Here is an 11,973-nt window from a genome sequence, read left to right on the forward strand (position 1 = left end):
CACATGATGTTCCCAGCTATGTACACTTGTCACTTTGATTAAAATTCTTCCATCACTGTGGCCTCCAACTACATTTCACTTTGGTTAGAACACTTCAAGCATGATGTTCTTTACTTTGGTTAGAATGTTGTATCAACACTCGATTACGACGCTTCTTATTATGACGTTGTTCGCTTTGGTTACAACACTTAATGATTCTTCTTAGCCCCATTATTATTATTATGGATTTTGATCCACTAGCAAATTTTCTACCAATGGCCCTCTATAGGTAATTCCAAAGGAACAATGTTGCTAACTTCAAGCCCAAAATCAAATGGAACAGTTCATTCGTTTGCGAAGTTAAGGTAGGCATCTGTAACGGGTGGACGCTTGCCCATTTACCCAAAAGCTCAAGTTGTTGGGTAGTGCTGCATATCCACCCATTTATACCCAATTATTTTTTCATCTGGATCCGATATTAGACAAATGACCCATGTTACAGTATTCACGATGGACCTATTGTTACCCCCAACATTCTATTTCTTCTTCAAGCTTGCATCCTGGGATTAGAAAATATACAAGGCATTACAAGAATTCTTCAGGCTACTAAATGCTCTTTGAAATGATCTTCAATTAGCCTTAGCAGACAAAGGGATAAAATGACTTGTAAAACTAAATATCATTTCTGGAAAAAGAAAACAAGAAAGAAGAAAACGGGGTAAAAGATGTATGGAAAATGTGAATATACGCAACAAAAAAACAATTATCCCTTTGATAATTCACATACCAAAGAAGTATTTAAAACGACAATGATCCTTCTTTTTTTCTAATCGGTCGTTTTTGTAAACTAAAATTACACCCTCTAGATCAATTTCAATTGTTCTCCAACAATTCGTCTTATAAATTTTGGTATGCAGCTTTTCAATATCTCAGCACAATGTGTAACAGCTCACATTCGTCTTTCGTTATGCAAAAATTCAATAATCAATCAAAATCTTACACACCTCGTCTAATGGAATTGAATTTTCTCCTTAATTTCATTTCCCAACAAAGTGATGGAGCAACCGTGAATATGCCTCCCCCATTTCAATCAAATTTCATAACCAAATTTACCTTATTCTGATGACGCCAAAGCTGATGGACAGTTCTTGGACTCTATCAAACTACATCCAGTTACTTTAGCCACATTCCTTTGTTTCATGAAATCCCTCACTCTCTCTGCATCATCAAACCTACCTGCATCTGCATACATGTTGGCTAAAAGTACATAATACCCCGCCCTCTCTGGTTCCAACACAATTAGTCTCTTTGCAATCCGTTCTCCCACCTCAACATTACCATGAACCCGGCATCCCCCTAATAGAGCACCCAGTACAGCCCCATCAGGTTCCACAGGCATTTCTTCAATAAACCTTTCTGCCTCTTCGAGAAGCCCTGCTCGCCCCAAACAATCGACCATACAAGCATAATGTTTCAACTCCGCGATCACACCATAATCCCTCATCATTTTGAAGCAAGAACGCGCCTTTTCCACCGTTCCACCATGAACACAGGCAGACAAGACACCCAGAAACGTTACATCATTCGGTTTTACTCCCTGCTTATGCATCTCATCAAAAAGCCCGAAAGCAACGTTGACACGGCCACCCAATCCGTATCCTGAGATCAAAGTACTCCACGAAATGACATCTTTGTCAGGCATTCTATCAAAGACTTTATGTGCATAACCCAAAGCAGCACATTTTACATACATGTCGACGAGAGCATTTCCCAAACTCAACCCTAACCATAAACACCTTCTGAAGCACCACCCATGAACACTCTTTCCATGCTTCAACCACCCTGACTGCCCACATAACAAAAGCAAGCTCACCATAACCACCCCATCAAGCTCAACCCCGGTAACAACCATCTCTCGAAAAACAGATAATCCCAGCATAGGTTCCTCATGCTGAGCATACCCAGCCAACATTGCAGTCCACAACACTGCATCCCTCTGAGGCATTCCATCAAACACCATTCGGGCATCAAAAACCTTCCCAAAAGTTACATACACGAAGACCAGAGCAGAAGCAACAAACAAATTCCTTTCCACACCCATCTTCACACAGGACCCATGAACCGAAACGCCACACTTTATCGCCCCTGAATCGGCACACGCCCTCAGAACAAGAGGAAGCGTGAAGGCATCGGGATGACAATGGGAGCTTTTTTGCATTTGGCGGAACAAATCAATTGCTTTTTCAGGGGAATGAGATCGTGAGAACTCTCCAATGATTATGTTCCATGAGTAAATGTTCTTTTGGGGCATGTGAGAGAAGACAGACAGAGAGTCTGGAGTGAGTTTGCTGTGTTGGGAATACATCAGAACAAGCTTAGAACTGAGAATTACATTGTCGTAGAGAGAGATACGAAGAAGGCGAGCGTGGAGGTGACGGAGATGTGAAGGGTTTAGGGAAGAGTGTAGGAGAGAGAAGTAGTAAGAAACCAGGTGGTCTTTTGGTTTTGGAGCGTTAGTTGAACTGTTGGCTGACAAGAGTTTGTTGCAGAGAGCTCTGGTTCTTTGCATCACCCAAATATTATCGCCTGCATAGATGCTTCAAAGTTGGCGGAGTTTCTGGTGATATATCTAAGCTTTCTCAACTCCTCTTGTTCGGTTTCTGCTAGCTGTTTTTTCTTTATTATTATTATTATTATTTCCTCTGAAAATTCTGGTGATTCTAGTGATATATAAATATGTATGAACTATTTACAAGGGGTCAAGTGCCAAAAAAAAAAAAACCCCTTCTTAGTGTAAAAAATGTGCAAAACAGTTTAACATTCGTCCTGTTCAAATTTCACCATTTATCAAGTAAGTGATTATGGATAGGCAAAAAGATCAAAATGTCCTCCACTCTGCACAACAAAAATAATAAAATAAACCTAAAAGACAAAATTACCAAAAAGGACAAGCTCAAAACTACACCGTTTTGATTTCTTTTACGGACACAGATATCAAGCTTCATGGGGAATCGTCTTGCCATTGGGAGGCGGTGAAGGCAAGATAGGCCTTGAGAAAAGCAAGAGATCCATATAGCCACTTGATGATGACCAGACTCGCTCTCTTCCTGCGATCCAATACTATCTGGTTCGGTCTCCAGCTCCGTTCGCACCTTTAACTTCCCGTTCAAACGATCATCAGAAAATTTCTTCGCCGCAAGAGCTTTCTCCGATTCCATTGAATCTTGGGCACAAGGATCTCAAAGGAGTACATTATCTCTCTAAAACATCTCCATGACCCGAATGTTGCCAGACCCGTCAATTTGTTGTAAGACAGTTGGAAGTTCTGCAAACTTCTCTTCCGGATATCGAATTGCCCAAATTTGCATTAGTAGCATATGTTCATATGTTCAAACTGCTCGATTTGGTCAAATTTCGAAGAATCGTCCATGGTCAAATCTTCCTCCCTTTACGCTTTCCTCTCTTCTCCTCTGTGAACAAATTATGCTTTGATTAATGACTATGATGTGGGTAGGACTTGTTTACTATCTGGACTTGGCACTTGGGCATTAGAGAGGAGGTATTGTTGTCTTGTTAGTGGTGTGACTCGTGTCAAGGAGGTGAGTGGTGCCGTACAGGGATGAGCAAATAATTCGTCAATTTAATTCGAACCAATTCGATTTGTGTTGTTCGGTTCGATTTTTAGATATCATGGCTCGGTGATGGTTTGAAAATTTTTTAATCTAATATTCGCAGTTCGGTTAACAGATTGGACCCTGGAAAAACCGATTCGAACCGTTAATTGATCCGAATCGAACCGTTGCCAATCCGAACTATTAGTGAATCCGAACCGAACCGTTATTGAATAATATTTTATATATATATATATATATATATATATATATATCCTAGCTCCCAAATATCATTAATCTCATCTGGCATCTCATTTCATTAGTTCAGCCGCGCCTTCCTCGCCTCTTCTTTCTTCACCCAATCTCTTCACTCTTTATCTCTGTTTTTCTTCACTCTTTGCCTCCCAATCTCTCGCCTCTCAATCAATCACCTCTCAATCCATCGTTCACCAGATTCGAAGTAACGGCGACCTCTTCGAGTGGATCTACCTCTTTTCCGGAGAGTTTACAAAATTTTTGTATGGATCTTCTTATTCTCCTCTTCTCTGAACATTTTTTGTAAATAAAATCAATATTTTTTGTTAATCACCATAACACAGTGATGGATCTTCTTATTCTGGAAGACGAAGCCGCCGACGGCCATCTCGTGGCTGAACTGTAACTGTGTGGCTTCGGGCTCCACTGTGTTCGCCATCACAGAGGGTTCTCGTATCTTTTCGGTGAACGCCGCCGATCTCTCAGGTCGCTGGAGTGCGATTCAGCCTAGTGCTAGTAGACTTTTAGTTTATTTTCCTTTGTCAAGACAGGGAATCCATTGCCCTAACCCTTCCCAAGATGTAAAGTTAAAGTTATTCATTGGAAAAAAGACCCATATGAAACTCTGTCTCGGATTGAGGAGGTGTTTTGTTTTTTCTGAAATTTTGTTTCCATGTGTTTTTTTTTTCTTTTAGGGATTCCTTGCTGCCATGGACCCTTCTTTCTCTCTGTAAATATCATTTATTTTGTTTTCATATTTTTTTAATAAAAAAAATAAACAAGATTGACAAAGCCCAATCCGCAGAAACTGATTCGATCCGATCCGTTACTTCATGGATCGATTTGGTTCAGATTGAAGGCCCCCACGGATCGGTTCGGTTTCAATTTTTGCCAATCCATGGGGACCGGTTCGGCTTGATCTTTATCCCCAAACCAAATCGATCCGAACCGTGATCAGGCCTAGTGTCGTACTTGCTGATGATGTCAGGGGGTGTACACACAAATTTTGTAGTCTGCAAATAAGAACAAAATATGAAGCAAAAATAATATTTTATTAAATTAGAAAAATTTAGAGTACAATCCTCTGTAGTATTTTTTACAAAGAATAAGGTCATCTTATTCGATCTTCATTTTGTTGGTTGAATCCAAGGGCTGCACGAGCTTGATCTTGAATCACTATGAAATTTGGATGAAGAACGACATGATTTGATGTGCTTGTTGTTGATCACCGTGAAATTTGATGAATAACGGCACGATTTGATGTGCTTGGTGTTCTTCACTTTTGGGCAGAGTTTTTGTATTTCTCTTTGGAATTCTGGATTTTTGAATTCTGAATTTTTGTCCCTTCCTCCTTCATCCAGACATCCAGGCTTCCTTCTTCGATTAATATGATGATGACACATATCCTCTCCTGAAAAGGATAAAATCATAACTGGGCCGGACCGGTTATATTATGATAATTATCCTTAAAAATAATTATTCCAAATATATCTTATTAGGAATAATTATCTTTTCATTTAATCATTTGGGCTAGGCTAATTAAATAATTTAAGTGGACTAAGATTGTGCCAGTTAATAACTTACTTAAACATTAAACCCATATTTGATAGGTCAATTTGTCAAAACGAAAGCCCGCTAAATTTTAGTGTCTACAAATTGCCCCACTTCGAGTCCTAGGTTTGACATGACTTGTCTCATTTTTCAAGTAGGACTTGAAGTATCCAACTTGGTCTTTGAATTTGTAAAGTTTCCTTTTTCACTTTTCTATCCAACTTTGGATTGTAAGATTTTTCTTTCCAATTTGAATTGAATTATACAAATCTCAGTACAAATAGGAGGTATTTTATTGCCTATATATGCTACCAATGTTATAGGGTTTAACATCAATTCCTCCGGACTTTAATCTACAGGGCGAACTGGTTTTCAGCAATACTTGTCAGTAAGCTCCTTCCTTTTGTTTCTTTACTGCCATGCATTCTTCTCCAATTCTTGTTTCGTCCCGGCACTATTTTTCATTCAATTAACATGTATCTTGCAAAACGAAGAAATTTCCACCAACTTTTGTTTTTCTTATAGCCTTTTGCCTTCTTTTTGTTTTTTATTCACTTCAATCACATGGCCACTTCCAAATTCATATATATATACACACCATGTATAATGCATAATCACTATGCACGCAAAACAAGAAAACAACTTTTTATTTTTATTTTTATTTATTCACTTCAATCACATGGCCACTTCCAGATTCATATATACATATACACCATGTATAATGCATATCACTATGCATGCAAAAGGAGAAAACAAAAGTTTAGCAACTTTCCTTCTTGAAATTGATAACTGTTATTTCCCTTATATTGTCTCCATTCACTTTATTGCTCTCATAATATATGGTCTTATATGGTCTCCATTCACTTTATATGCCATATATAATGAACAGACATCCACCAACAAACGAATAACTCCACCGTTCCTATATTTTATTTTCTTCTTCTTCTTCTTCTTCTTTTTCACACTTTTTTCTTTTACGATTTTTTTTTTCTCTCTCTTTTTTCTTTTTCTTTTTTTTTTTTTTTTCTCTCTTTTTTTTCCCTCATTTTTTTTCCCTTTTATTTTTTGCTTTTTTTTTTTTTTTCCTCGGATCCACTGGAATGCATTTTTACTAGTCCCTTTGGGACCCATTGTTCCTTTGAAACGCATCTAGTTCGTTAGGACCCATTGTTCAGTTGGAACACATTTAGTCTGTAAGGATCCATTGTTCCTTTGGAATGCATCTAGTCTGTCAGGATCCATTGTTTCGTTGAAACACATCTTTACTAGTCCGTCAGGACCCATTATTTCATTGGAAAGCATCTAGTTCGTTAGGACCCATTGTTCCGTTGAAACACATCTTTACTTGTACGTCAGGACCCATTGTTCTGTTGGAACGCATTTAGTCCTTAAGGACCTATTGTTCATTTGGAATGCATTTAGTTTATAAGGACCCATTGTTCCTTTGGAACGCATCTAATCCGTAAGGACCCATTATTCTTTTGGAATGCATCTTGTCTGTCAGGGCCCATTGTTCTATTGGAACACATCTAGACCGTAAGGACCCATTGTTCCTTTGGAACACATCTAGTTCGTTAGGACCTATTGTTCTGTTGGAACGCATCTAGTCCGTTAGGACCCATTGTTCCGTTGGAACACATCTTTACTAGTCCGTCAGGACCCATTGTTCCTTTGGAACGTATCTAGTCCGTAAAGACCCATTATTCCTTTGGAATGCATCTAGTCTGTAAGGACCCATTGTTCCTTTGGAATGCATCTAGTCCGTCAGGACCCATTGTTCTATTGGAACACATCTAGTCCATAAGGATCCATTGTTCCTTTGGAACGTATTTAGTTCGTAAGGACTCATTATTCTGTTAGAACACATCTTTATTTGTCCTATTAAGACTCATTGTTCCGTTGGAACACATCTTTACTAGTCTGTTCAGGACCTATTGTTCCGTTAGAACACATCTTTACTAGTTCATTCAGGACCCATTGTTCCGTTAGAACAAAAATCTTTTTTTTTTTTGTTTTTTGTTTTTTTGTTTTTTTTTTTAAGGGGTGCTAGTTAACCATTGTGTTTTTCAAAAGTTTCAAACCCCATACTATCACTATTTTGGAGCGAGAGAACGACACCATAGAGAAAAAAACTACTCTAGATATTAGAACTTCTCTTGTTGGCCGCTTTGCACTGAAACTGCTTCACTCTGATCCTCCATACCATTATTTGCTAGAGTAGTCCCACATATCTTCCTGTGAACTCTCCAACCTTGGTTGTAATTAGAAGAAGGAGATAAGCTCGATTTTAGATGTTTTGATTTTACGCTCTGCACTTTATGAACCAATAAAGGCGCCAGAACATTTTTCACTTTTGGGTCATAGGATACGTGCTAAAGAAGCTAAATGGGGCATTTCCTTCAAGATCCCTAATTTATCCTATACCGATGGATATTGGGAATGGTCAGAGGACGTCATGGGTTGCCATGATAAATTCCTTAAAGACAAAAAGCTATATGGTGCAATATTTGCTTCTTTATTCACATATGATTGCCTTAGGCCTGTTCTTAGAGCTTTCCTTGAATCTTGGTGCTCCTCTACCAACACCCTCCATTGTTCAATAGGCGAACTGTCAATTTCTCTTCGTGACTTGTATGTGATAGGATGCCTTCCTTTTTTTGGTAAACAATATGAAGAAGTTATCCTTTTCATGAAAGAGTTATTAGATTCAGACAAAGACGGTAAACTTTTCCTTCCTCCTTGCTGTCAGTACTTATTTTCTGCCTTCCACCATCTTTGTAAACTGCACACAAAGGAGCAGACTGTGAAAATTTTTGATTGGGTAAAGTTTTGGTTTAGAGGCCCAATAAAGTATGAAAAATCTAAAAGAAAACCGTCAAAGAACAAAACCTAATGCCCCAAACAGACTCATAAGTATCTTTCTGGAGTGATCACCACCATTCATAATTGGACTTTGCAAGCAGATGAGGTATTCACCGGCCTTGGAATAGAACAGGGGACAAAAAGGGAAACTTATTTAGCTGCCTTTGTAGCTTGTTGGCTATGCAAATTTGTTCTGCCTTCTAGCCTTGAAAATATAATTCGCCCTGGAGTTTTCAAAGTTGCTAGCATGATTGCAGATGGTGACGGGTTTTGTCTTTCCATTCTAGTCCTGGCCAGCATTTACAAGGGTTTAAACGATATTGTTTCTTCCTCTACCCTAGGGAATTCTGTAGTGACATTTCCCATACGCTATGTGTATGGATGGTTAGCCGAATATTTCAACACACACTTTATTTCTCCAGAGCACAACTATGTTCCTCAAATGATACAGTTCGAAGGGGAAGGGTCAGCGAAGCACTTCGATGAATCAAAAGCCCAAAATTTATTCAGATTTTGTGAAGGTGTCGAATTATCTCATTTGTCTAAAATATTCAAGCCAGAGCGACTATTTGTGGATGATGGCCAGCAAAATTTTTCAAACTTTGAATATTTTGCTAACCTTCGGTCGAGTTATTTAACATTGTGCCAAGGTAACCATTTCATCATTGAGCCTTACAGTTCGCACATGTTTAGCAGATAATTTCATTTTCCTCAAGTTGTCCTAGGGAGGTTGAAGAAGGACATTCGTACTGGCAAATTAGAAGAAGTTATGAAACTGTGGAGATTGGTCACCTGTTTCCACACTGGGTGTAAGGTATCGCTTCCCTCAAGCTCCAATCTTCAGAATTTCGGGGTCACGAAAGCATATGCTGAATGGTGGGCCAAAGTCTATGTTGACCTATTTACATAGGAAGAAACTACCTCAAAGCAACCTAAATGCACGATTTCCCTACCAAAGAAACCAACTAAAATCAGGAAGGTTTTAATTAAGGGGCTAAAGTCAAGCCTCCCATCTAAGCCAGTGCCAGGGTCATCCCCAAAATCTTATAATAATTGTGATGTTGTTGGGGGGTCTAGTAGTCATCCCGAGATAGCAAAAGATGTCCTATCACTAATCAATAACCGTTGCCGTTGTCAGTTAGCAATGGATTCAGATGAGGATGCGAGAGCTTACGATGTGGACCATAACTGGAAGCACGTTACTGATAAAGTGAGACTTGATCCAGTACAAGAATGTGTTGCCACTTCTCTTGATTAATTTTTTTATAGAGTACCTAGCAGTTCACAACTTATACAGGTATCTTTATTTATTTATTTATTTATTTTCGCGAGTTACCATCAATTTTTTTTTTTTTTTTTTAATAGAAAAAAGGCAATAAGGGATTTCTCGGGGAAGATGTCATCTTTGTTGTTAACCCGACATGTAGTGAAGAATCTATTTATGAACCGTCTGCCTTAGCGTTGACAACTACGATGGGGAAAGGTACAGAGATTTCCTTATAAAGAAGCAGAGCTATTTAACACTCGGATGTTTTGGGAATTGCTGAAGTGACTAGTTAAACTATGGAGCCGGTTGAAAATGTTGGTATAGATCGTATGGCTATCCCTGACTTGCCTATAAGAGAACAGGGTCCACCCTTGCATCATGTTGCCCCCTCTAAAATGTCAATTTTCAATGCGGAAGAGATCATTCTTGATGTTCATCTTCGTGCTGCTTTATTCTTTATTGATTTCATAAAGGGTATCATACGTGATACTCCTACAGATAAAATGTCGTCTCAAGCACCTAAGCATCAAACACTTTATGAGGGACTTGAAAAACTCCCTGGAGATCATTCGGTTTTGAAGAGGCGAATTGACTCGTATACGAATAATGCGGCCAATTATGTTGCTACATTTTCTTCCTATGCTTGTATGATGACTTCAGACTCTTAATCCCAACGACTGGCCAGTATTGATACACAGCTCACTAATGCTAGGGCTATAGAGGATGATGGTGCTAGGCGTATATAATCACTTCGGTCTAGTTTGAGTGAAGCCGAAGTTAAAGAAGCCATGTTAGTGAAAGAGTTGCACCAAGCCAAGAAAGAGACTCAGGGACTTAAAGTCCTCATAACAATGACGGATGCACAGTTATCTCAGAAGAAAGAAGCCGTCACCAAACTTTAGGAAGATAAAAAATCAGTAGAAGAAGCTAACATCATCTTTAATCATGATCTTAAAGTAGTGAAGCAACTAGAAGAGATATTACGGCAAAAACGTGACGAAATCATAGTTATGGAATTTTAATATTGATCATCATCCTTCTTTTCTTTTTTATGCAACCCCAAAAGTTGTAACTCTGAATCCCAACAATAAAATAAATGATTTATTATCTCCATTTTTTTTAACAAAGATGTTATCATTGTTTATCTGTTTAGCCGTTTACAGTTTATACTCTTGCAGGCCAGGAGATGAGCATATTTTTTCATCGTACTGAACTTATAATAAAATTCTAAGCTGCCTATGTACCCTTAAAAGAGGGATTAAGTTATCACGTAGTTCAATAGAGACTCTTTATTTATTTATTTATTTACGATCACAGTTTTAACTTATATGGGCCAGGAGCATAGTGTAGTTTAACCTCATATGATCAAGAGCATAGCCTTCATGGGTAGTAGTGCTTCGGGAACTTGCCATGAATGGGCCCTATTCTTACTCTGTCTTCATCCATAATGAGATATGCGCCGTTAGTATAAACTTCGCGAACAACATATGGTCCATCCCATTTAGATACAAATTTATTTCCCTTACGATGATTCATGATAATTGGTCTACGAATAGCTAATACTAAGTCTCGAACTTGAAATGACCGAGGTCGAACTTTCTTATTGAACGCTTTAGAAAGTCGAGCTTGATAACACTCTAACTGTTGTTGAGCTTCTAATCTCTTCCCATCCAATGCTTCCAGTTCTTGAAGACGTAAGATGACATTTTCTTTACTTGTAAGGCCTTCTTGTATGGCAATCCTTAACAAAAAGATCTATTGTTCCAATGGAATAACCGCTTCTACGCTATAGACAAGAGAATACGGAGTTGCTTAAGTAGGTGTATGATGCGTAGTGCGGTATGCCCACAATGCTTCTTTCATTCGCTCATGCCAATCTCTCTTTGTCTCGTTGACTACTTTCTTCAATAGCTCACAAAGAGTTTTATTGAATGCTTCGGCGAGACCATTTACAGGGGCATTATACATGGAGGATTTACGTTGTTTGAACCCAAACATCTCACAAAGGTCAGTTACCCAACTATTTTTGAAATTTGTCCCATTATCAGTGATGATGTATCGAGGGACACTATATCGATAAATAAGGTTAGACTTGATGAAATCAACAACTGTTTCCTTTTTCACATGTTTATAGGGTACAGCTTCTGCCCATTTAGAAAAATAATCAGTAGCAGCCAAGATATACAAGTGGCCTTTTGAAGACTTTTCTAGAGGACCAACTACATCTAATCCCCATGCATCGAATGGCCATGACGTCATAGTAGGGTGTAACGGCTCCGGTGGTTGATGTATGAAGTTAGCATAGAATTGACAGGCTTGACACCTTTTCGCATACTCTAAGCAATCTTTGACCATGGTGGGCCAATAATAACCCATTCTTTTGACGCGAAAGTGAAGTTTTGGACCAGATTGATGGGCTTTATAAATCTGAGAATGTGCCTCCTTCAT

General features: G+C 38.6%; 1 protein-coding gene across 1 annotated transcript; it reads right to left on the minus strand.

Moving 5' to 3' along the window:
- Window positions 1–724: 724 nt before the first annotated feature.
- LOC132268223 (pentatricopeptide repeat-containing protein At4g14170) lies at window positions 725–3,497 on the minus strand. Its single transcript, XM_059769033.1, has one exon. It carries the CDS (start codon window positions 2,546–2,548, stop codon window positions 1,094–1,096), a length of 1,455 nt encoding a protein of 484 aa, XP_059625016.1. The 5' UTR covers window positions 2,549–3,497; the 3' UTR covers window positions 725–1,093.
- Between the last annotated feature and the right edge of the window lie 8,476 nt (window positions 3,498–11,973).

This window comes from Cornus florida, unplaced genomic scaffold (genome assembly GCF_030987335.1).
Source record: "Cornus florida cultivar Cherokee Brave unplaced genomic scaffold, ASM3098733v1 CherokeeBrave_3.0.0_Hap2_Chr08, whole genome shotgun sequence".
NCBI lineage: Eukaryota > Viridiplantae > Streptophyta > Magnoliopsida > Cornales > Cornaceae > Cornus > Cornus florida.

Bases quoted from the DNA above. Each gene is read 5' to 3' on its own strand.
- LOC132268223 (XM_059769033.1), bottom strand. From the start codon at position 2,548: ATGCAAAGAACCAGAGCTCTCTGCAACAAACTCTTGTCAGCCAACAGT.